Raw genomic sequence first — 27971 nt, 5'->3', positions numbered from 1 at the left:
TTGAGAATCTTTATATTAGTTATATGGAGGCTCAGGGAAGTATTCACCCGATTTAACCAATTCATGATATACATGGAAACTATTGTCCTCTGAATTCCAATTGTATATCCCATACACTGACCAATATTTTCGATGAGAAGTCAACATTTCCAGTATTTGGGAGCATGAACAGTTTTATTTGTTTCTAGTAGTTTAGTAGTTTTTGACCGTACCGTTGTATAGAGAATGAGAAGGGTTTTCATCCGATTTCCTCTATTTTCACCCTGCCGGTAAGAGTTCCTGTCGCGCACTCAAAAATTACTATTCTTCGTTTTGAAACAACCATACAGTTGACTACTGTTTACTTCCTAGCGGATACGTATAACAATAAATTTGTCATTTATCACGATGTATTTTTTTAACGTTTTTCTTGACGAATCGACACAAGCCTTTTTTTGGAGTGATTGACAAATTGTGTGTCCAACGGGAAAAAATTGTTTACAGTCAAATGTCCAAGCAATATTAAATGTATGCTGATCCCACTAATGTTTATAGTTGCACCTATCTTACGATAGGTTACATCACGATCTGACTTTCACGAAATCCGTTTTGGACTAATGTACGACCTCGATTGAATTCACACCAGCATCGAAGAACACTGGAACTTGAAGAAGGTTCATTAATTGAGTTAATTTCATCGATGCACTGTTGCCAAGTTAATCCAACTCGAAAGTTCTAAAAAAATAATCGCTCAAAAAATACCGGTTTAATTTCATTTCGGCCGACTAGTTACTTTTATTATGAAAAATTTTCATATTTTGTCCAAGTAAATAAAATGTGTCCAAAAGTTTTCCTCAGAGTGGAAAACATATTAGGTTGGAAAACATATCAATTGTTAACAGTTTTATGTTTGGTTGCCGCATGATTTGACGTAAGATAACCTTCTGGACCGAATCAACGCCTACGATATGCTGCTGGAACGGAACGAACTCGACCCATTTTTGAAGCGGATGATGACTGGCGCCTAAAAATGGTACACATACGACAATATCAAGCGAAAACGGTCATGGTCGAAGGCCGAAGAATCGTCTCAAACAGTGGCCAAGCCGGGATTGACGCCCAGGAAGGTTTTGCTGTGTGTTTGGTGGTATTGGAAGGGAATCATCCACTATGAGCTGCACCCATATGGCCAGACACTTAATTCAACCATCTACTACTAACAACTGGACCGCATGAAGCAGGCGATCGACCAGAAGCGTTCAGAATTGGCAAACAGGAAGGGTGTAGTGTTCCACCACGACAACGCCAGACCACACACTTCGTTGATGAGAGGCTTGTGAAAAGTGGCTGTCTGAGTTCTTCGCAAATAAGGAGGGGGGCTTCTACGAGGGGGGTATTATGAAGTTGCCGTCTAGATGGAAACAGATTATCGAACGAAACGGCGCATATTTGCACTAAATCCGATCACTGTAACACTTTTCATAAAGCATTGAACAAAAAGCAAAAACGCGGAAGGGAAAGGGATATTTATCAACTTTATATTTTGCAGGAAAAAAATGTTGAGCGTAAATTTTGAATGGAGTGACCCATATATATATAAAAATGATCAGCTTGGTGCGCTGAATCTAACAGCCATGTCTATATATACATAAATACCTCAGCTTTTGAAATCTAGTTCTGAAATTTTACACATGTCCTTTTCTGTCTAAGAAACTACTAATTTGTCAGAGCAGCCGATATCGTATTACTATAGTTTATAGCTGTCATACACAATGAACAATCGAAATCAAGATTTGAATGCGAATCTTCTTGAAATTCGGCGAGGACTATTGTTAAAGGCAATTGTGCATTCTACATTGAAATTGTTCAGATCGGATCACTACAGTTCATAACTGGCATAAAAACTGTCCGACCAAAATCAAGTTCTGGTATGAAAACTGTTTTTGTTATTATTAACATGTTATTTACCTGTACAGTTTCGGTGCAGCCGAAATTAAGCTGTTTTTAAGTGGGAAGGCAATGTATGTGTGATATGTAGGTGTTGTTTTGTGCCGTTAATTACAAAAGGAACACCAAATTTCTTTAAAATGTTAAGAGAAATGCCGTTAAGAACTATTCTGACAAATATTTACTCTACTAAATGAGCACGAAGAAGAGGTTTGTTCTTAAAAAACAAAAAACACTTTCTATTTAATTAGTAAAGATAAGTATAAAACTATATATGTACATACATTCATATTAATTAACTTAATTTGATCCCCTCTCTCGAACTTAAAAAGAATAATAAAATATCCACTCTTTGGTTTCGCAGGTTATTGGATTTTCGGCGCGCAATTTTGTGATACTTGGGTCGCTTTCGATGTGATGTGCTCAACGGCGTCCATTTTGAATTTATGCGCCATCTCAATGGACCGTTATATACACATAAAGGATCCACTCAGGTAAGTGGCCGGCGGTGGCATCGGTGTGAGAGGGTGTGTGTGTAGATTTGCAGGGGTGCAGGATGTATATAATTTATACATGACCGATGTATGTCATCAAAAAGACCTTTACCAGCTTAAGTAAGTCCAACAACATAAAACAACAACACAGTGCCGAAGGTGTTAAAAATTACAAAAATGGATTTCCAGTTGAAAGTGCCGCCAACTAAGCTAGCTAGCCCATAAGGGCAACACTGCTAGTGTATAGCTGAAGTTGCACCTGTTGTTGTTTGTATGTATGTATGAGTATATGTGTATGTCAATGTATTATTGGATCAAGTGGAAATATGGTACAGAGAACCTTCGAAGGCAGGCGCTGTGACACAAATAAAAGCAAGCACATACTAATACAGTAGTCCGGAAGCACACATACACGTATACATACACATACACATATAGCACTTTAATACAGCGGAAAATTGATTGAATAATTGACAGTAGAGCCCACACCATTAAACCTCCAGCACACTTCCTAGGCACATAGAATGTGGTATGTGTACAATAACAACAACAGCAGCATGCAACATGATGACGCGAATGGTGACACTGAACTGATGCTGAAAATAGTGGTGATGAAGAGAGTGCGGGACAGAGCACCAGCGGGCATTCATGTATGACAATCCTATCCTATTTTTGGCTTTCGGTTATTGATTTTTCAAATGTGCCGGTGTGTAGGGCGGGACGCGGGCAGGTTGTTGCAGCAAAGCAATCTAGTCAAACTATAAATAAACAAGCGTGGCTATGTTCGTAAACAACAATATGCCTCAAAGACTCATGTGTTGTATGCACGGTTGTATAGTCGAAGGTGCAGCTGGCTGCAATTGGTAAAGGTTCAACCACTTCACATTGTCTCTCCTATAGCTATGGCGCACCTTCGACACTCTGAGCGATTCTTCTATGCATAAAATGACTGAAATGCTTTACCATACAAATACAGCAAGAGATTGTAAGAAAGTTTGTATGAGTTAGGATTCGGATGGCAATCAATGATTGTACATGTTGCCTGACAATATTAAAAATCCAGATTTAAGCCTCACTAATTTTATGGATTATGAGTATATCTAATAATGTGACGACCTATATAAGAGAGAGTTGAGAGGGTTGCAATCGTGACTTTTATCAGTAGGGTCCTAAGTTTAAGTCGTAAGTCTAACTCTTAAGTTAGGGTTAATTGTATACCACTTTTACAACCAGTTTCACTCACGGTACGGCAACAGCTGAGAATAATAATTCATTAAGGAATATTGAGTATCTGAAATAATAAGTTAAGTTCAAGTTATACTAAGCGGAAATAAACTAACCGGAAAGTATGAAAAGTGTCGATCTGGAGGAAAAATATTTACACATATGACATATGGGAGATAGGTGGACAATGCCATAGCAGTCTGTTCTCCGTTTTTTTGGGAATAAACCACACTTAAGTGACAAAGTCTTACCAAACTTTCGAAGATAACACGTAGATTTACAGTAATATTATCTATTTTTGATATCAAACTAGACTGGAAAAAACCTAAACTTAAATCTCACTTGAAAATCTTTACTAAGCAACTTAATTTTTAATAAGGAACAGACATACTTCGCAACAACGTGCGCAATTCGTGTAAATTCATTACCAAAATAATGATTCGATATAATCGCTCAGCAGAGTAGGTAATTCGAGCCATAACGAATAGTGAGCATCCTCAGAATGCCGTACGAAGTTGTAATTGCTGCCGTAGAACCAGTGGCGTAGCTACAACTTCGGGCGCCCGGGGCCAAGGATGTTCTGCCGCCCCCCTTTATCTACCTACCTACAAGTTTCATTAGGTGGTTCGAACAAAAGTGAATTTTTACAAAATATCTTCGATATTAAATATATAAAATTTAGGAACTAGAAGCCACGCAAATTCTGAAGTTCCAAAATTCTCACAATACGGTTTTTGAGGAAATTGTTAGTAAATTTACAAGACATCTTAATAAAAGCCATAGAAAAAACCCATTTTCGCCCTATATCTTGTACACTTTTGACACAATTTGCAGGAATTTCTGCCCGAATTGGAGTTTTTAAATACTATTTCTGAAAATTTGGAGAAATAAAAGTATTTGTTGAAGTATTATATTAAAAAACAGCGAATATCGTTTTGCCGCCCCCAAGACGTTGCGCCCGGGGCGACGGTCCCCTTCGCCCCTCCCTAGCTACGCCAATGCGTAGAACTGTGTTTCGATTAAAACCCAAATAAGTCCATCTGCATCGCGCGCAATAATTGGAACTATATCCTGTCTTGTAATGGGAGGTGTTGCAAAAGGATCTTGGTTTGTGGACTTATAAAATTCAACTCATACAAGAATTGAAGGCAAATAACCAACACCGTCGCGTGTTTGGTAAATGGACCCAAAATGAGGCGGTCACGATACTGATTTTCTCAAAAAACAGTTTGAATGAATTCCATAATTGAATATTAAATGATTAAATATTATACTGTCTGCATTCAGCTAAGATATAATAGTATTATTAATTTGTATATGTAATTTCGCCAGTGTTTTTTTTACGATGTTATACTTTTGCGAAATATTTTAAGCCGTTAGTGTTCACCAGCCAACTCATTAGTTGCAAACAAATACTCAATCGATTAGCTTTACTGCACTCACGTGCTAAAATACCTAATCACTTATACATTAGGTGTTTGAGCACAAAATTAATCCCACTCTATCATCTGATATGAGCCGCATTTATAAAAACTAAGTGTCTGCGATTTGCAGCCGCTGCACGCTAGCCAAAACAAACGATTTTCGGCTAAATTATGGCGATTGTATTGTGTTTAGTGTTCATACAAATAATCTCTACACACACGCCAACAAGAAAGTACATTACTAGTTGGGAAATATAAGCAGAGCCTTGCACAATCTCCTCTGAGAATCAAGCAAATATGTTGGTAGAAGTGTTTAACTGTTCTGTAGTATCCACAGATTTTTTTGTGTTAAGCCCAAAATCGAAAACTAAGCGCTGCCGTCGCTTTTAACTCGAACAGCTAAGAAAGTGCTAAGCGACTGTATTTTGACCCATCGACAGAGATACACACAACATGTATGACCTATGTAACTAACTTGAACCATTCTCATAAGCCAACGTAAAATTAGATGTTGTTGCAATTATACTTTGTGTCTACAAAATTCACCTTGATACTTATCTTGGACCTCTGAAAGTTTGCAACATGACTACCGTCCCCCACTACATTGTACAATCACACTTGTAAACACATTTTGCAAAGTCAGACAAAACATTGAGTACATGTTAACCCAGCATACGGTTAAGTTAGGTTAGTCTGGTATGTTCGTGAGGGACGCTTAGACCAGGTTTAGTTCTAAGCGATGCCAGATGGAATGCTGTGACCAAGATCATGATAATTAGTCATATTTCGGGATGTTAGCGCTTAACGCGAATTTTAATTTCTGCTGCCTCACTATCGATCCTTCACTATAAGGCACTGATGTCGTGAGGCCGCCTTATGTTTGAAGCATGGCATTGCTAATGCGCGACAGGTACACAAGGGATGCTTCATAGTTTCACTTGCCTTTTCTATCAGGAGTGAACAGGAACTTTGTCTATTATTGATCTACCGCTTTGCACATGACTTATGCAGTTTTGTATCTCTGTAGATCATGTAGAATGCTTTAACCTTGCTTATCATTCTCTTGTCCAGATTGTCGTAACCATAATACATTGGTTTAGGAATGTCGGCCACATTATTGGATGATATGCGATCTACTCATTCGATCCCTTTGCCACCTGCCACCTGAAGTCATTTGTTCCTGGCAACACTCTACATTGCTGCCCTGCTTCCCATCATAAAATTAAAATTATAACATTTTTATTTAAGCTCTAGAAGATTTCATCATTTTTCTGAGAGATTTTCAACAAATATTTCCTGAATTTTTAAACAATAATATATTAAAAGCCATAATAACATGTTGATGGTTACATCTGTGCTAAATCCCAAATCTCTTAGTATACGATTATCTTTCTGAAGTACATAGAGTGTATTCGATTCAATTTCAATTTTTAAGATTACTGAAATTCTTCAACAAAGAAGTTCCATTATATTTTGTGTGCCGAATTAAATTTCTGGTATCGAAACGTTCAGAATGTTGGCCAAGGTCCTCGGTAAGAATTGTTTGTGGCGAGAAAGTGTATTTGATTGATACAAATTAATCAAAGAGGGTCGAGAAAGAGTTGACGTCGAACCACGTCCAGGACGGGTAATAAAATAAAGGAATTGGTGCTTGAGAAATGACGATTAACAGTCACAGATCTTACCAGCATTGTTGGAGTTACAGAAAAACCAGTGAAAACCATTTGAAAGATCTTTTGGGCCTTAGAAAAGTGAAATATTGGCCGATATATGCGATACTAAGTCAACCGAAATTTCGAAAATCTTTATATTAGGCATATGGAGGCTAACGGAAGTATTGATCCAGATTTCAATTAATTCAGTTATTCCTACCGTGTATTTGTTTGATTTGGATCTCATCTAGTTCTACCATGGAAATCAGTATTCGTTAAATGTTGAAAACGCCTAACCTGTGTCCAATTTTATAGTCGTTGTGTAAAGCTGTCATATTTATGTTCTCCGACTTTCTTCTTAAGTCTTATATGATAATAGCATTTAACAAAAGAAATAGTGTAGTCACAGCTACTTCTCAGAGATATGAAATGTTTTTAGTGTTCCAGCTTCAATCATTAGATTTGACATTCAAATCTAGATACTCAAGCCATCTGATGAACGGGCCGATTGTGACCATATTTTAATATAATTTATTCTAACTTTGCTAAAATTACAGATTCATGTATTCGATCCTGCGGCCCGCATTGTTGGGTGATTGTGGTTTTCGAACAATTTTCACAATCGCCATTAGCAGTCTGCACGTGCAACCATCAAAGTTAGGCAAAATAAGCTAAACCGCGCCTACATTTCCCTTAACAACAGTTAGCCGTCTAACATTAACATACACTTCGATAGACATACATACACACGATACTTATATTATATCTGAGTTGTAACTGTGTACACATACAAACTCACCAACAAACATTTATTGTTTCAATTTTCTTTCAATTTCCTTTCGCCTTTTCCTTTGGTAGTATTTTTCCGACTTACCGCACGCACAGTTTAATCCGACTTACAGCGGATTTGTTGCGTATAAATACGAGTTCATATGTATTTATGTATGTGGGGAGAGGTAAATCTGCATGAGCTCGCTGATTCTAGCACACACTTCAAGTGTTGATGTTTGCGCGCAAGTATTATTCTTTCCTCTTATGTTTGGTCTCTTAGTGCCGCGCCGAACTTTGAAGAATATTGCAAATCTCGCTCAATAATCAGGCTGTGTGTATGTTATGTGCTGCGTTTGATGCTGCGCCGGTATCTGGGTAGCTCAGTTGATTCTGGTTCCAATTTGATTGTTTACTTGCCTGGCTTTTGTTTGCTTCATTTCTTGGCTCTTGTACCGGGTAATGATTCAGAGTCTGCGAGACAATCAGCGGTCAGCCGAGCGAACCGTTTACATGATTGTTTTAGACACAAGAAGAGATGAAACACTCTAACCCACTCGAGAAAGTCTATAAAAACTACGCCTAGTTGTATATAATATGAGCATAGAAGTATTCATTTAAGAACTCTTAGCAAATTCAATTATAAACGAAAAAGTTCCTGAAATAATTTGACGCGTTTCTTAAGCTTGAATAATTTGAGAACGCCAAGTAAACACGGTAGTATTTACATCCTGAAATTGATAAAAACTATAATCACTTTAATTGTTTCAAATACCAGAAGGTTCAACAGATAATGATAAATTATTAAATTTTATTAATTTAATTAGTAATAAGGGTGCATACACCATTTAATAAAATATGAACCTAACTGACTGACAGAAAAAAAGCATTTTCACATATTTAAATACAAATCTTTATGCATGTTTAATTAAATTTTCCATATTAGTACTTGCTATAGCCCTTTCTGTGGCGGCCTTCAATGCCTTCCCTGAATTTATCAGTTTTGAACATAAAAAAGTTGCGAGAAGTCAAAAGTGATATTCCTTATTGATCGTTTGACCCGGAACAAATTTCTGGTAAGTGATGCGTTTTTTGAATATCGGCTCCACAGCTACCTTGTTAAGTATCTCTTTTACGAGCTGCACTCGACGTCGTTCTTACATATTTGCTTCAAATGTTTTGGTACGAGTCTAGTATTGAACCCTTCATACCGAAAACAATAAGCAAATTGTGTTGACTCGATTCATACACACACCACGTCTTTCGGGCACTGTTCCTTCAATTCTCTCAATATTATCGTCATTAACTCAGGTAGATGGACGACTCACATTGGGGCAAGTTTTCGTAGACTTGACGATCTTCACTGAACGCTTTATGCTACAGAAGGCATTTTTGCATTTTTTTTTAACGATTATGCAGCCAAGATTTCATTAAAAACACAAAATTAAAAAAAAACGAATTTGGTTCAACTTTTCACCTTAAGACAGACGGTGTCACGCCAATTTTCATAGCGCAGTCTTTGAAGTCCTTGCATGGAATATAGAATAAGAAACTTAATATTTCTGATATATTTAAGCAGTTTTCAACATAATCGTTTTGTATGAAGTGATCGTATTTATCATCTCAGTTCAACCATTTTGACTCTTTATAAAAAGATGACTGTGTGTAAATTTTCCAATCACTACTATGATACCCAGTACCAAATTACAGTTTTTTGACATAATATGGAATTTCTAAGTTGTCTATTAACTAAGAGCTTTTTATAAACGTGGCTATAGTCCGATTATGCCCATCTGCAATAAAAACCTCTAGAGGGTGTGAAAGAACGCGTCTTAATTTTTACTTAAGGATTCGTTTGCACACATTTTCGCCCAAGTAAACTGTTAAAGGCTTCTCTAGAGCTTAGCATCCTGAGCGCGCAGAGCTATTTGTGGGCCACTACGGCGATTCCTTATACTTTTGACGCTTACTTTCCCCAAATTTTGGATCCCACACTCCTTTTTTATTGTCTCGCAGATTTCTTCAGGTGTAATTTCGTCTAGGTCCTTACACACTATTACAACATTATGGGTTTTTGGCTGTATCACCGCCATTTCACCCATCGCTCCCTCTAAGATGCTTTGGAACAATTGGATCCCTGCCTGATTTCTTGCTCAATCAATAGGTCCTCTTTCATCGTTATTGTATGTAGGTCACCTTTGAACTCAACTCAAGACCGTTGTCGCTTTTCATCTTTTGGAGAATTTCAGTATATGACGCACCCTATTTTTTGTTATTATAACGGCGGCCGGTTTCGTTTTTATTTTCTTCTGAATAGGTTTCCTCTTTTTCACAACGTGTAACCATTTTTGTCTTCCCATTCGTAGGTGTTTTCTATATTACTTTTATGGCCTCACTGGTGATTTGTTGCACCTTCTCAATAGCTTTTTTTGGATTTTTCATGGGGGTAGGTATCCCGATGCTTCTGGCAGCTGTTATGGAGTATTCATCTCTTTATATATATGAGATACCTGTGTTTCTTTCCCAACCATAATTTCTTTCTCCGGTTTCTCGGATTTAGTATGCAGGCTCATTGTACTACTCGGTAAATCGCGCAGAGCTTACTTTACATGCCTTTGACCAGCCATCACATTTTCCAACTCTTTAACTTAAAATAATAGAAGGTTTCATTATTTGTGATTTATGTTCACCATTGTTTGTCTGGTCAGCTGTTTCACCATTAAATGTTGATCCAGCAGCGGTAGATTCCTCATTTCTACCGCTAAGAGGCGTTCTCAAAATTTGAGAACTCCTCCGAAAAAGATTCACTGGTGTACGCCTCATACTATTCTCAGATCCATACCTCAGTGAGAAAATAGTTTGAGTACACCTGTCAATGAGTAGGTTCAATCGGTGCCGCTAAAGCCCTACTTATACCATTATTTATTATTATGAAATGGCAACGCCTAAACCAAAAGCAAAACGAAAAGGAGAAAAACAGAGAACAGCTGATTAATCAAAACAAAACAGCAGATTAAAAATAAGAGAACGTTTGATTCGCTGTTAGTAGGGGAAATGGTAAAATTATGACTAAAATTTGAAAATTTGCCACGAAAAGGCAAACAAATTGTACTTAGCTATTTCTTTAGGTTCAGTATCCACTTGAATCGTCCGGATTTCCGACAAGTCCCAAGACAAAATCTATTGTGTTGTCACTGTGAAAAACTAGGATTATTCTGCGAATAATCAAAGAGCGCAAAAAACACTTCACTCAAACACTATCTATGCATTTGTTCTATATATTTATATTTAAGTAGCTGATATCAGGGCATGAAATGAAAATTGATTGGTCGAATCTGTTTATATGGTTGATTCTCGAATAAGTCGAATTTGTTGTTCTTAAGGGGGTATTCTGGTCTAGAAGCATGAATTTTCGGTAATTTTTAAAGTGTCGTAAAAAAAAATTCAATTAATATTGTTAATACACATTTTTTTATTAGTTATTTGTTATTTTTAGAAGAGTACAGAAAAAAATTAAAAACTCAAAAAAGTAAAAAATTTCAAAAATTATAAGCTGATGAAGTGGGGGGTCTCTAAAAGTTTCCACGTGACCATACCCATGATTTCAACCCTCCTTGTTATCTGAAACCAAAAAAAATAATATTATTAATCTAGAATAATGTCGCAATGGCCGGAAGTACGGAAAAGTGGGAAAAATTTTTTTTCACAAAATGGCGACTGCCTTAAAAAAAAAAGTTTTTTGGATCACTTTTTCTGACTATTTCGAATTTTTTAAAAATAATAAAAATAAAAATTTGGGGATGGGGCTTGTTCCAGCCATAGACAAGCCTATAAAGAAGACTCTATAAAAATTTCAAGTAAATCGGTCAAGAAGTTCAAGTCAGTTTTGAGAAAAGCGCTTTTAAAATTTCGCGTAAAGTCTTTTGTTCGATTAGTTCCTGCCGAACCAGTTTGGATGCCGGGTCAGAAAAGTGCCTATAACTCCGAAAATAATTTGAATTTTGAAAAATCCTCTTGTACACATATTCTTCAATAGTTAAGCTTTGAAAATATAAAAAAAAATTTCAATTTTTTTAAATTTATAGAGCAGAATACCCCCTTAATAACTTTTTTTATTATTTTGCATTAAGCAAAGATGCATAAAACTTTGAAAAGAAGTTTATCTAATTTAAAACTTGCCGCTTTACAAAAAACGTATGGTCTTTAAAAAGTTATTCGCAGCTAAAGTTATATAACAAATGTACTGAGCTTTCATACAAATGCAAGACTGCAGATATAGTCTATGTTGCTCATAAGACATGGTGTACTCGAACTGCGTAGCAGGAAATTTTGTCTTGGAATATAACTTTATTAAAGTTATAGATTTATATACTTTGGAGATAACAAATGTATTGCGAAATATAAAAACATCACGTACAGAAAATTTGGAAACGGAAAAATGATTTAGGCATAAAGCGTTTGTTTACGTTAAATCCTTAAATTTTAAGACAAAACTGGGCACCCTAATATGTATGTACATTTATTACGAGAAATATTATTATAATATATCAGTGGCGCATATGAAAACATACATACATGCATAGATAATCAGTAGAAAATAAAATAACCGATAGCTATTTACATGCATAATCGCTAGATAGCTAGTTATGCTTGTATTATAACGGTAAGCACATAAAACCACGCCTACTTGTGTACACTTATCCATTTGTAGCCATGCTTTGCACTAGCAATGCGCACGATTCATACATATGTTTGGTCAAAATTTATGCTAACGAAATGCTGTCGGCTATTTGTTTGCCAAACGAACCAAATTCTATGCAAATCCCAACTCGTTCAATATTTTATAAATTCCGTTAGACATTGCTGGCGTTTCAGCGTTGTTTGGCCAATAAAAACAGTTTCGTTTCGAATGCGCATATGTTGGCATTCGCAAATTACGCCAGCAACAACAAAATTCGTCAAATACGAACAGACTCAAATAGTACAGTTATTTAAGTAATTCTGTATCAACTGACAACGCATTCCAATGAACATATATAATAAATAATCAAACTATAATTGCCAACATTGCTGAACTGAATTATTATTTGTTTGCCTTAACCTAAATACCGTTATTTCTTCATCAAAATTTTGATTTGTTTACAAAATGTACGTACAAATGTTACAATATTTTTGATTGCAGCAATTAATTCGGAAAAATGTATGTTCAGTAGAGTGATTCAAAAAAAAAAAAACATTTTTTTTTTCATTGAGTTATAAAATTCATAAGAAGTAAAAAATTTTCCCAAAAATAATCAAACTTTAACTGTTAATATCTTTTAAACGTTTGGGTTTACGAAAAAATCATAATAGACCTTTTTTGTAGAGCATCCAATTTCCTACAAAATCTAAGGAACAATATATTTTTTAAGTAATTGGAAGCGAGATATAAATTTTTCCATCTGATAATAAGAAAAAATAGAAAACTGCATGTAGGAGGACCTTCCCGTTACAATTAAAAACTCATGTTTGGAGAGGCTTTCTTAGAGGTATCTAGGAACCTATTTTTCTGAGTACGAAACGAAAAAAAAAAAATTTTTTTTGAATCACTTTAATGTTCAGTACTAGCTTCATTTAGTTATTTTTGATTTGCCTATCACCATATTATAACCGAAGTTTGTGTCAATATTTTTCAATTTCTCCAAAAATATTTTTGCTTTAATAATTAATTTAATTAATTATTAATTTTTTATAAAGTCGTCCATAATTTTTTAAATATTTTCCTGTCAAATAGATTAATTTTTACTTAAAGCCGATTAAATTATCTAACTAAGATGTAATGTAAATATTAAATAATTTTAACTATTAACTATTGAAAAGGGGAAAAGTTGTTTTGACCAAACGAAAGTTTCTTACTAAATCTGTTCTTTACTAATGAAAAGCACTGAAATTCTCTTTAAGACACTGTTTCTCATACCTCCTTCCTTCTAAAGCTTTGGATTAAGTATTGTTTAAGAACTTTAATATTTTTCAAATCCATAGTAATCTTAGTGTACAAATATGTTGTTGCTGTTGCAATGGTAGCATGCGCAAGTAATTTTAAAAATTTTACCATTTAACTCGCCAAGATTTTTAATTTCAAAATTTTAAAAAATATAAAAATGTATTTATTCAAAGATCGGATATGCCTGGTAGATATTATCACCAGAACCGTCATATGTAGACCTCAACCCAGTATGCATATTAATTGGTACCATATAATACAAATAACTTCATACCCCTGTAATTGGTCTGTTGAACGTAATGAATTGTAAGTGCAAATTATTTTCGTTTTATACATTTCTTCATCACCACATAGTCGAGCATGCTTAAGTGCAGAGTCGAAGTAAAGTATCAACAACAATCGTTCAAAGTATCAATAACTTTCTTTACTCGCGACAACGAATCATAAAATAGTTGAAAAACTCAACTGACATCTCAAATTTTTGATGACATGAGTCAGCTCAGCTCAGTGTCGCCACGGAAGGCTATTTCCTTTACATGCTTTCTTATTGAACTGTGACACCATAAAATATTCGAAAAGATAATTAACCTCTTTTTAGTGGTGTTGAAACTGGATCACCTAAACCATCCTGACGATGGTCTTACCTGTGGTTCTGTGGAATCAACTAACGGTTGTTTTGGTGTCTTGTAAGTTTTCGTCGTCGTTTTAAATAAATGATTTGAACGCATTAGCTGCCAGTTTACTTGCGGAAATTTGTGTTTGCAAAGTAACTGTTCGAGAAATACATCACTAAGTGTGCAAAAACACCTTTCTCCATTGCATTAATTCTTCAATGAGAAGAAATACTTCCTCAGGGTGTATGTGGTCTACAGAGAAGCAAAATATAATATTGCAATTACGGGGACCAGACCTGACGGGACTAGACGGACAAATTATAAGGATAGTTTATTTATTTTTAAAAAGTTACGTATGAAAACGTATATTTATAACAGCAAATGTTGTTTTAGCAAGATAGTTCGAAAATCTTACATTCAAAGACTTCACATAAGCTTCATATAGGGTCACAACTTCGGTTTTTCTCCAATAAAGCGTGCCAGTGTTCCGGCTAGCTCTACCTTAAAACCTATTACGAAATGCTGACGCTTGTTAGGTACATACAAGTAGTAATATTTATGCTCTTCCATCATGTTGCTATAGAGTAAAATAGTTTTATTCACCCAACGGTTGTTTATGTCACTTAAACCTAATCGATATAGGTAAGGAGTTATGTATTTATAAATGTTCTGTATTGAATCAGCAAACGGTTGTTTTGGTGTCTTGTAAGTTTTCGTCGTCGTTTAAATAAATGATTTGAACGCGATTAGCTGCCAGTTTGCTTGCGGAAATTTGTGTTTGCAAAGTAACTGTTCGAGAAATACATCACTAAGTGTGCAAAAACACCTTTCTCCATTGCATTAATTCTTCAATGAGAAGAAATACTTCCTCAGGGTGTATGTGGTCTACAGAGAAGCAAAATATAATATTGCAATTACGGGGACCAGACCTGTTCTCGTAGAAACAAACTAGACGGACAAATTATAAGGATAGTTTACTTATTTTTAAAAAGTTACCTATGAAAACGTATATTTATAACAAAAAATGTTGTTTTAGCAAGATAATTCGAAAATCTTACGTTCAAAGACATCACATAAGCTTTCATATAAGGTCACAACTTCGGTTGTTCTCCAATAAAGCGTGCCAGTGTTCCGGCTAGCTCTACCTTAAAACCTAAGTATTACGAAATGCTAACGCTTGTTAGGTACACACAAGTAGTAATATTTATACTCTTCCATCATGTTGCTATAGAGTAAAATAGTTTTATTCACCCAACGGCTGTTTGTGTCACTTAAACCTAATCGATATAGGTAAGGAGTTATGTATTTATAAATGATCTGGATACACAGACGAGTTGTATTGGGACAGACTGTCGGTCTTTCCGTCCGTGTAAGCTGTAACTTGAGTAAAAATTAAGATTTCGTAATGAAACTTGGTAAAAGCTTTTGGAATAAAATAGATAGAAACATCTATACTCAGTTAATGTTTGTTTCAAGAATGATTTATTAAAAATCTGATATCAACTCGAATGTAGTAATACAGTTAATAAACATATACCCTGAATGCAAGCTCATGTAAAGGAAGTTGTCTAAGAGTTATTCGAACTTCTCATTCAATGGGTGGATACTTATGTATTTTACTGAGCACGGCATGCCATATCTATTTCGCTGAAAGGGCAATACTCTGACGTAACTATACTAATTTAAACCAGTTTTCGAGTAATACCACAAGTGCTCCAACTCTGTCAGTTGGCGCTGATCGGTCGTTTGCAGCCAGAGATAGTATCTCTCTATCCTTTATTATTTTCGAAATTGCTCTTTAAAAACGCATTTGACTTTTGAAAGAAAACTTACATCTTCCGCAGACATTTTTGTTGCTAGTACAGTGGTCGTCTGACCTAGACCTTAGTAGAACTCTTGGCCGGACCTCGATTATAATTCATTTTTAAACGCATATATATCATACCTTATTTTTTTGTCTTATATCAGAAGCACATATTTGGATATTGTATCTGCTCTAACAAATACTACAAAACTCATTTGAACATCGCGTTTAGAAACCAAGAAGGAATTAAATTTTCCTAGAAAATATAAAATGCCATTAAAGTGCACCTACACTCCTTAAAGTATACTTTTAAAATGTTGAAAGGAGTTTTTTAAGAAATGTTTCACCCAGAAAGCGTGATAATACAGTTTTACCCTAAAAAGATGTGAGATAAAATGTCTATTAGCTTAAATGTGTCCCTTTTTCTGAGCAGGTGATCATGTTTTTTGCGCCAGGACAATTTTCTTTTGCAACCTTTCCAATTAATACACACCTTATTTCGTATTACAGAACTTCACGCGATTCTACCCTACTCTGTCACACAGCGCATTTGATTTATTTGCATGGCAATTCTCTTTCACACTCACTTTCCCCATCGCTCTTGCTAGAACCTTCTCACTTAGTCGGCGCTTAAGCGTCCCGTCGGCATTTTCTAAAATTACAAACACGCTGAAGGTAAAAGCGTACTGAAGAAACTGTAGACTGATAAATGCCAGCACCACTCCGAGAGGCGTGAGAACTCTGGCCTATATTAGCACTTTAAGCGAACCCGAGCGGATAGGACTTTTACCTGCTTTTTGTTGTATCTGCAACAGATACACTAGCAAAAGAGCCGACGCTAGGTTATTGCCTTTGTCTTTTTCTTTTGATTTTTTTTTTTGTGTTGTTTGCGTAATTTTCTCACTCTTTACTTGGTCCTCTTTTAATTGCATTCAATTTGCGTCGCTTGAAATTTTAAATTATTTCCTACAATTAAATTAAAGAGCCCACTGCGCTTACAATGGGGGCGCAAGTATGCGCGTGATGAGCCGAAGAAAAGAAAAATTATTTACAGCAATTTGCACGAGACAGATTTTTATTACACCAATTTAAGCCGATTTAACAAATTGTGAAGGTGTGAAGGGATTTTGGAAAAGGGTGTGCAGAATATTAGGGCTTTCTCTAAACATTGGGAAAGGTTGCTGTCAAAATGCTGAGAAAATGACATTAGGAAATGGCAGATTTCTTATTTAGATGCAAAAGCTGTTCTTAGAATTTCAGAAAATTATCTCACAGTAAATAATAAAATAGAATAAATTTATTAAATAGCCTTGAATTCATAAGTGTAAATGGTATAAAAAAGCAAACAATTTTTTTGAATAATTTTCGTACCTTAACTATTTGTAGATTAGGTTAAGTTATGTTAGGCACTTAAAGCCATTCTTTATATAGCACTCATGGCATTACGAATTCCTCTTTCACTTCGACTACATTCCTGGTAACTTAGAACACTACGGGGCGGAAACTACTTAAAGCGGCATCTCTTCCGCGCACTTTCGAGGGATATATGGATTGGGCGGAGGCGTAGTGAGTATTATCGCAGAATGTTAGAAGCTCAAGGATAGATTAGAGGAGAAATTTTCTGCCGGGAGCTCTCAGTCAATCTTTCAACTCGCTGACAGTGAGCTCACAGCTAGTCAAGAAGTATACGTCATCACTAACTTTCATATTCTACTTTTGTATGCCTGACCACAGCGGAATCATAGGAAACTGTAAGAAAGAGCATCTTATCTAAAAAAATCCTACCAGGATGGGAACGAGCAGATTTTCCCTGTCTTCGTGCACGCGGGCAGGGGATCTATGGAGTCCATAGTATGGACCGAGCGCAAGCTCAAGCGTTGGTGAGCAACCCGCAAAAGCCCTATGGTCGTTAGTGGAACATAGGAACGTAAAAGATCCATGGAACTACTATCACTTAACAAGGTTCACATGGCTACAATGATAGGTGTCCTAACTGCACACTGTTCCATTTGGCACTCACGCGTTGGGCGCCACTTATTACATTTTCAGGGAAGACAATTTTTCTCCAGTGTCTAGTTTTGGCCAGTGTTCAGTTGTCATATTTTCTACGCCCGGCAAATTGACTGGAATTGATAGTAGCCGAGCTATAGGTGCTCGGTCAATATGCGATGGCCTTTTTGGTCTATACCTAGGTGTTCTGGGTATCACAACTGGCAGTCATTTCTAGCTACCTGTGGGACATTCATATGTAGTCTGATATTATTTTCGGCACAATTTTATAAAGGGTATTTTAAATTTGACAAGATTTGTGATTACGAAATCGAAACTTCCCAGATTTCTACCGGGTCAGCTCGGTTGCAATCCTCTAATTATTTTGGCGAATGTTTCATGCCGCTTTAACAACACCGATATCTAGGCTGTTGAGCTGTGGTCTTTTTTAAGCTTTACTGATTACAGATAAAAAATATTTAATACATAATATTTATTTATTTTTACTGTCACGCTACATCAGTAGCAAATCTTTAAGAACATCCTCTTCCTTTTATTTCACAAGTGATCTACGCAGGGTGACGAGGACGTCTATTTCTACATTAGTTAATTGAATTATACACCAATATAAAATAAGAAAAACAGCAAAGAAAATATAGAAGTCAGCATAACATAACTTCATTAAAAGAATTTGCTTAAAAATACTAGAACCCGCTTCAATAGGAAATACTTGGGTATGGTGCACCAGTCACCTTGTCATAAAAAGTTGCTCATACGCCCCGCCGTTTACACATATTTCAAAAATATTATTAAATCAGTGCGTCAGGCTGACTTATGAAATTTACATCGTAGTTTTTTTTCAATAGTCTTTTATGATTCCATTTCCTTTACCACTAACTTATGTCAGCATTTGCAGCTGTCCATTGGGACATATGTATACCACATAAAAACTCGGAAAACTAGTATACATCTTTTCCAGCTGTACATACATATATACTTGTATGTAAATGCTAAGACAGTCAAAATTTTGAAACTTTACAAAAATACTACAAACTCACTCTACAAAATACATATGCATACATACAGATTGCTGTTGTAGTGGGCGAGTTCGAAGAGTGTGTGTGAAGAGGCCAGCTGAGCCACAACAAACATGCAATTGCGGAGTGCAAGAATGCATTGACAATGTGGAATATGCACACGTGGGACCATCAGCAATTCAAAAGCACTTTTGCCTTGCCGAAGTGTGTACTGCATACTTTGGCCCAACAGTAATGACCCTACAATGAATAAGAGAAATGTATTTATAAATATTTTTACAGAAATATGTGTGTGTTAATGCTTATGTGGAGTATTCTAAGTGAGTTCGTTCGTTCGTTCGTTTGTTTATTGTCGCGCGTCAATTTGATGACACTTGAAAGCACGATTTTGCCAAAAAACATGTGTCGTAACATTCCGTTCATTTTGGCTTGTTTCTTTTGTTATACTTTGGCCACTTGTACCACTTCTGTCGCTGCTGGTGCAAATTTATGCAAGCCGCCACGAAGTCATTGTCAATTTACATACACACCATGTTCGAATTGACAAATGTTGCTCGCATGTGAGCACAAGGAAGCGCTAAACAAGAGAAAGACAAACTTTTTAAAGGCGCTACAGCTGGAAATCTGCATGAGGAAGTTGGCGTTTACGCCTGTAAGCAAGTAATTTGTTGTGCCCTGCAAGAAACACTTAGCTGATACATAATTCCATATTGAAATAAAATCCAAATAATATAATTTAGAAATAATATCTTATTCAAATATGTACATATATCGTAAAAGAGTCGTCGCTCAAACAAATACACCTTGTTCGTGGTAATCCACAAATTTCCTTAATATTACCTATTTAATATACATGGTTTCGAACAATAATCTGTGCCAAATTTTGTGAAATTAAAAAGTTTTCCATATAAGAACTCGATTTTGGTCATTCACTTGGTTTGGCAGCTACATGCTATAGTGAGAAACTCTTGGGAAGAAAAAGACGTGTGCAAATATATAGATAGACGGACAAACAGAGACCCATTACGCTGATCATGTATAGTATATATATAAACTGAACTACAAATTTCATGCCGTGTTTAGGTGGAAACCAATTTAAATTAAAAATATACTCAATTCAGGTTTTTAAACTCAAAGTTGCTCAGTATTTACATACTGGCATAAAATATTGCCCGATTTCGACCGAATAAAGAGAAAAATAAAGAATAAGTATATCCTTATCATCTGCGTGGAATAAATGCGGTTGCAAGACAATTACTTAGGAGTTGTTCTGAAGGCTGCAGTTGGCACTTGAAGCAGATAGGCAGACTAAAAACCTTTCAATCTTGAACCCAACTGAGTACTGAGTATATGCGGTCCATATGTGACTTATCCTAATCAAATAATTGACTGTGGTATCAGAATTAAGAGTGATCGGTTCATAATCTAAATCCAATACCGAAATTTCTAAAAAAATTGGTTTATTGCTATAAGCTTCCATTACTACTCAATAACACTGAGCAAAAACCCAACAGGCATGTAGTATTTCAGTAAATGTAAATTCTGAAAAATTAAAATTAGTTTCTCAAGGTAATTTCTTATCCATTATCACACATGGTTTACTGTACCTGCAAGGCATTTTCTGACGCACACCCACACCAAAGCAGTCAATTTATTTAAGTATGTGTCTCATTATTGTCAGCATTCGCACTTCAATGTCAAAGTTACTCGTAAATTTAATCTAAAAGTATGCTCCTTTGGAGATGTGCGCGGCGAATTTACACTCCCATGCACTTAAATTGTGTATATGTATGCATACACACACATATATGTACATCCGCAAATCTTTCTAATGAAATTGTCAATTTGTCGCGCTTTGTTAGTTAAATTTTTAAACTGACATAGAGGCGGAGATATAACAACAATAAAATGGATTAACTTTGAGCGCAGCGGTGACTTTTCGAAATTGTGAATTTAGAATATTTATTAAGAAAATAAAACGGAACTATGTATGCGAAACATATGTACATATATATCCACTTATTCAAATTGTAGCCTACAAAAGAAACTGGCATATTGCTAATATTGACATAGAGACATACAAAAGGAAGTAATTTTGTTTTATTTAATAACAATAAAAGCGCGCAAATACCTATCCTTTAGAATTAAAGTTAAAGGAAGGAATTTTTTTGAAAATGAAATACAAATTTTGAATGGAAAAAAAATTAATTGAAAATTTTACCACTTTCCTAGCAATTTGTAGATACCTTGCCGATATAAATGTTAATTTTTTGAAGCAAACCCACCAGACACCCAACTTTTGATAAACCACACCTTTTCGATCAATTTTTGCAGTCAATGTTGATGGTTGTCACGGGATAATCATGATTTTCTTAATATAAATTCGATGCAAAACTGATTATATTTCGTGTCTTTGAAGCAAAATTTACGAGTGTTTTTTCGTGTTTTCATTCAATTTATTCCATTTTTCCTAGCTCTCAAACGAGTTGAAAATGTTTGTTGTGCAACTTTTTGTACCATTTTCATGCAATTTTCACGTCTTCACTTCACATATCAAAATCATTTCCTTTGTACCGTTGAAACCTTCTATATATGCTGATTCTGATGGAATGGATTTTCACCATATGCCTCGACAAGCATTAAATGCGACTCTGTAGCACTTTTCTTCTAATGTAAAAAATTAAGGATCGTTCTTAACAAATTTTCCACACTAAAATATTTGTATCTTAACGTTAATACAGGCATGCCTGGTATATACTGACGGGAGTGGGAGGTAGAATCTTTTTAGCAAAATTAGATACCTGTGAACTTGACAAGCTGGCCGACAGGGATAATGCTCGAAAATTCTACGAAATAATGCGGCGGCTAACCGATCTAGCGACCGATGCCCAGAGCATACTAAAATTATGTAGGGAACACTTCTCCAGCCTCCTGGATGGCAGTGAAAGTACAACGCTACGAGAAGGCGGACCCGATTCCCCAATCGATAACGTTGGGGCATTGGTGTTCCATTGCCCGGCAAAGCGGCGGGGGCCGATGGATTGCCGACCGACCTATTCAAACACGGCGGCGAAGAACTGAAAAGGACCATGCATCAATTTCATTGTAAAATATGGTCGGACGAAAGCATGCCCAACGATTGGAATTTAAGTGTGCTCTGCCCAATCCACCAAAAGGGAGACCCCACAATCTGCGCCAACTGCCGTGGGATAAGCCTCCTCAACATCGCATATAAGGTTCTATCGAGCGAATTGTGTGAAAGCCCACCGTCAATAAACTGATTGGACCTTATCAGTGTGGCTTTAGATCTGGCAAATAAACAACCGACCAGATATTCACCATGCGCCAAATTTTGGAAAAGACCCGTGAAAGGAGAATCGACACACACCACCTCTTCGTCGATTCTAAGCTGCTTTCGACAGCACGAAAAGGAGCTGCCTTTATGCCGCGATGTCTGAATTTGGTATCCCCGCAAAACTAATACATCTGTGTAAACTGACGCTGAGTAACACCAAAAGCTCCGTCAGGATCGAGAAGAACCTCTCCAAGACTTCCGATACCAAACGAGGTTTCAGACAAGGCGACTCCATGTCGTGCGACTTCTTCAATCTACTGATGGAGAAAATAATTCGAGCTGCAGAACTTAATCAAGCAGGTACAATCTTGTATAAGACTGTAAAACTGCTGACGTAGGCCGATGCTATTGATATCATCGGTCTCAATAGCCGCGTCGTTAGTTCTGCTTTCTCCAGACTGGACAAGGAAGTAAAGCAAATGGGTCTGACAGTGAACGCGGGCAAGACGAAATATCTCCTGTCATCAAACAAACAGTCGCCGCACTCGCGACTTGGCTCTCACGTCACTGTTAACAGTCATAACTTCGAAGTCGTAGATAATATCGTCTATCTTGAAACCAGCATTAACACCACCAATAATGTCAGCCTAGAAATCCAACGCAGGATTACTCCTGCCAACTGGTGCTACTTCGGACGAACAAAAACCAAACTCTATAAGTCACTCATTATTCCCATCCTGCTATATGAGGCTTGGACGATGACAACAACTGATGAGTCGACGTTGCGAGTTTTCGAGAGAAAGGTTCTGCGAAAGATTTATGGTCCTTTGCGCTTTGGCCACGGCGAATATTGCATTCGATGGAACGATGAACTGTACGAGATATATGACGACATTGACATAGTTCAGCGAATTAAAAGACAGCGGCTACGCTGGCTAGGTCATGTTGTCCGGATGGACGAAAACACTACAGCTCAGAAAGTATTCGTCGCAGTACCTGCCAGGGGAAGCAGAGGAAGAGGAAGACCTCCACTCGGTTGGAAAGACCAAGTGGAGAAGGACCTGGCTTCGCTTGGAATATCCAATTGGCGCCACGTAGCGAAAAAAAGAAACGACTGGCGCGTTGTTGTTAACTCGGCTATAATCGCGTAAGCGGTATCTACGCCAGTAAAGAAGAAGAAGAGGTACCTGTAATTTTTCTGACATTTGTAAAGTGCATTAACTAGCAAGAGCAGATACCACCCTACTATTAGACTCCGATAAAAAGGGAATATACTTTATATTCCTCCGCCCATTTTAGACTTTTTACCGACAAACATTTTACAGTTATTATATCCTGAATCTCGTTGGCCACAATTCCTGTCTTTGTGAACAAGAAGAAAAACGTGATAGAAAGCTGTAGAAAATCTTCTAAGTGAATGAAGCCTTTGTATAGAGGAAATTCAACTATCAATCGAATTTCATCAGGAGAACAAAATGGAGTAGCCATTATATTTTTTCTTCTATCACCATGGGATGAATTTACTAATTGAAGTAAGTAAGAAATTAATAAAAATTTAGCTTTTGTCAACCTATGGTATAGACTTTGGAAAATGATTGCTGACACATTTTAAATACATACATATATTCTAAAATATTCACTTCCATTATGCTTGTTTGAAAATCTGTTTCGAAATCTTTTGAAAACTTAAATGTCAGTAAACCAGAAGTACGACTAATGAAAAATCAAAGGGCACTTGAACTTAAATGAATTTACAGTTCCAAAGTACCAATAGTAGAAATCCAGGAAGAACAAATTCATGGTTGACGATGCCTTAGTGTCAAAAAAAAAACAATAAGTATCGTTTTCACTTTGGATTTCTTCATTCTTCCGGTCTTCATCAGCGACCTCATCCCTGCCCTCCAAAAAAGCCTAGTTCCACCGAAACACACCACTTCTTGCTAAATCAACATCTGGGTAAGCCTGCTTGATCATATCAAACGTCTCTGTCGCAGATTTACCGAGTTTCACACAGAATTCAATCGCGTACCTCTGATCTAACGAACGCTGCATTTTAGGTTTGCACCACTCACAGAAACACGTCACACGAAATGTTTGTCCTGAACTAGGAACGCCTCTATCGAAGACAGTCGGCGCGCACACGCTCCGAAGTACAGTCGCGGCGGAAGAAAACAGTCCAATACCAAGTTTCATCAGGATAACTCAATGTTTACAAAAGTCATCATTTAAACTGATAGACGGATGAATAGTCACTCGAAATTCAACTCGTGTCGTCTTGCTATTCATTTATATGCATATGACTCCATTGTTAACTCAATTAGTTTAAGATGAAGCAAACAACAATTATGTGAACAAAAATATAATACTCGCTGATGCAATATGTTGCGAGAGTATAAAAAAATACTAAAAAATAAGAAAAATGTCCGATCTACTGTATGCGCAGCCTAACAAAATTCACTTATTCGCCAATGCAATGTAAACAGGTTTAAAAATTTAATTAAAATAATATCACAAACAACTAAAAGTTCAATCATTTGTGAATAGAAATCAATAGCACACGAATCTTATACACCACTCTGTATAATTTATGCAATTATTTTTGTAGTTTTTCTTTTGTGGGAAATTAAATTAAATTCGAGAAGAAAGAAAAATTCTATTGCATTATTTCATCGAATTAACGTTTTTGTGCGCCTCAAAATATGCAAATTTCCAACCGCAATTGCAGGCACAGTGTATGCTAATGCTCCGCAGACTAAGACAGCGTCTGTCTAAATGGGAACTTGACATTCGAAAAATATTCAACAGACATGTGAAGTGCTCATTTCGCAAGTGAAACAAAAATAACAAGCATTTTTGCTGTAAAATGAATATAAGTGAATATGTAAGTGTGTACGCACACAGAATGTAGAAAGGAAGAATAGGAAAAGTCAAAATTCAAATACACATAAAGACCATAAGTGGGTTTGTTGCCACAGGAAAAGAAGTAACGAAATAATGAAATTTGAATTGGAAGTGTAATGCGTGCTTGCCAATTTATGAAACCTGCTGGAGGGGAGTGTGTGTGTGTGTGTGTGTAAGTATGCCTGTACGAGTTATGCGTGCGGAGTTGCAATTGCTCAAACTTCCGTCTTAGACAACATACGATTGCGACTGCTTTTGCGAATGACGACTGTTTGCTTTTTTGATTGTAGCCAAACTTGTGAGCGGTTCTAGGCAATGGAGCAATCGTAAGACGCTTGCTAATGTTGTTTTTGGTGATTTTTGCATGCTCTGTCTTTGCCATTTTCTAGCATCACAATTGAATTATTCCGTTTGATTTGCTGGTTTCCCTAACACGCGTTTGCATGCAGCCATATATGTACGTCTTGTAGCGTAACAGCTGTGCTGGCAACATAAGCAGTAGGGCATACTTAAATATGCGCATAAGCGTGAACATAAATTAAACGCTCACATGCTTACAGGGACTCATATATTTATTTGTTTTTGCTCTGTTGGTTTTCATTTACGCTGAACTTATGCGTGTACGACTGACTACGGCGAGCACTGAAATAATATATTTGCGCGCGTAAAAGTATGCTAATATATGCAATATGAGCTAACACATGCGTGCTTACAACCAGCTGCCGTGTACGATTTGTATGCAGGCTTGCTTCAAATCAATACTTTTCCTGAGCAACACTGTTTGAGTATATGTTGTGTTCTTCGATTCGCCTCAAATGGCAACTGCTGCCGTACTCAGCACATTTCTTAGTAAAACTCCTACTTCAACTTTGACCCTCGGGCTCACAGCCCAAAATAAAAACAACAAAATCAATTTTAACAAATAAGAAACTGCCTATATCCGTCGCAAAGCACATCTCTGCATTTCATAGCCTGTTCAATTGGATAACCTCGTTTTCGCATAGTCGCATAATTTGCTGAACAAATTCCTCCCATTAACCTTAATGCGTGTCGGCAAATTGTCCATACTGCATTTGTCAATGAATTTATGCCCAACTCCTTAAACGTTTTTTCATGGAAAAGTTGCTCCGAACTAAATATGTAGTGCCATAGTGGCTTGAAATGAACATATTTATATTATTGTAATAAAAAACCACCCCGAAGAACTATTTCAAGAACACTTTCCGTAATCACAATTTTTACGAAAACAAAGTAAAATCTATAAAAGCCCCGTGTATCCAAAATCCGTATTGGTTTTATGAGCAGGGAAAACTTTGAACGCAGTGGAAGTTCAAAGGTAACAGATAATAACAAAATTCTACCGATCTATATGTTTGTAACACCCAAAGGGAAAAGTCGGTAATCCATCACCATGATGAGTTGAATTACTCATATCCGGCTGTATTAGAGTGATTGAAAATTTTTTTTTTTTTTTTCGTTTCGTACTCGGAAAAATAGGTTCCTAGACACCTCTAAGAAAGCCTCTCCAAACATGAGTTTTTAATTGTAACGGGAAGGTCCTCCTACATACAGTTTTCTATTTTTTCTTATTATCAGATAGAAACATTTATATCTCGCTTCCAACTACTTGAAAAAATATCTTGTTCCTAGGATTTTGTAGGAAATTGAATGCTCTACAAAACAGGTCTATTATGATTTTTTCGTAAACCCAACCGTTTAAAAGATATTAACAGTTAAAATTTTATTATTTTTGGGAAAATTTCTTATTTCTTATGAATTTTATAACTCAATGAAAAAAAATTATTATGAATAAGGTTTTTGGAGAGGCTTTCTTAGAGGTGTCTAGGAACCTATTTTTCCGAGTACCAAACGAAAAAAAAAAAAAATTTTTTTTTTGAATCACTCTAATAATTACAATGCAAATCATTGTTTTTTTCTTTTAATTTTCATTTAATATACTGTTAAATACATGTATATAGTGTAGTAATTAACCAATTCAGCTCAGTGCCTCTAGTTTAAATTAATAATTTCTTGATATGAAATAAATATAACCGGATAAACTCTGTACACGTCTTCGTTAGTAAGAAAGTAAGTAGGAGTTCGCAGATGGGCGTAATCGGACACCTGACACGCCCAAAAAACTACAATTAGCGAAAAATTAATAAATAATTACACCAGCAGATAATGGGGGTGGCACTGCCAATTTTTTGGTGAAATCCAACGGGTCTCGGGACCCGACAAACCGATTTCAACTAAATTTAGTACGTGGCATTTTATTCATATACCTATGAACTACAACCACGCCAACTTCCCATATACAGTAGAGGCCCGCTAATCCGGACATGGCCTAATCCGGATTCCACTGTAATCCGGACAGGGTTAAAAAACTCAAAATTTCTATTATGTCCCTTGTAAACCGGACGACATTCTCTATCCGTATTCTCTAATCCGGATCACGTGTTTATTATTCACTACATTCGCTTTTATGCCTTATTGGTTTAAGTTTTTTTGGTTTTTTTGGAACATGTGTATATTTGTTATAACAAACAAACAGAAATTTTTAAATATTTTTTCATAATACATAGTTCTGATATGTCTTTGGTAATCCGGATTTCCTTATATTCCGGATAGGGGCCGGTTTTAATTGATCCGGATTAGCGGGCCTCTACTGTAACACAAATCTAAATTTTAATTGATTCTTTTACTATTAACTATGCGCTAATAATTCTTATTGATTATGCCTCCTTATGACCAAAATTACCGAAATACAACTAAAACTGTTCAAGCTCTTAGGTACCGAATATGTGGACCCTAATCCGATAATAAGTTGCTTTAAATCATTAGATTAACATATTTAACT

The 27971-nt window shown here is 36.2% G+C and overlaps 1 protein-coding gene across 2 annotated transcripts in view; it reads left to right on the top strand.

Annotated features, from left to right (window-relative positions):
* Positions 1-27971, top strand: part of LOC120781556 (dopamine receptor 1) — a 132838-nt gene that overhangs the window by 85528 nt on the left and 19339 nt on the right. For both annotated transcript variants that reach the window (XM_040113798.1, XM_040113788.1), the window contains exon 4: positions 2291-2420. In XM_040113798.1, coding sequence (XP_039969732.1) covers positions 2291-2420 — 130 coding nt within the window. The remainder of the gene's footprint in view (positions 1-2290; positions 2421-27971) is intronic.

This window comes from Bactrocera tryoni, chromosome 1 (assembly GCF_016617805.1).
Source record: "Bactrocera tryoni isolate S06 chromosome 1, CSIRO_BtryS06_freeze2, whole genome shotgun sequence".
Classification (NCBI taxonomy): Eukaryota; Metazoa; Arthropoda; class Insecta; order Diptera; family Tephritidae; genus Bactrocera; species Bactrocera tryoni.
The sequence above is the reverse complement of the archived record's forward strand: the minus strand, read 5'-3'. Positions and strand labels throughout refer to the sequence as shown.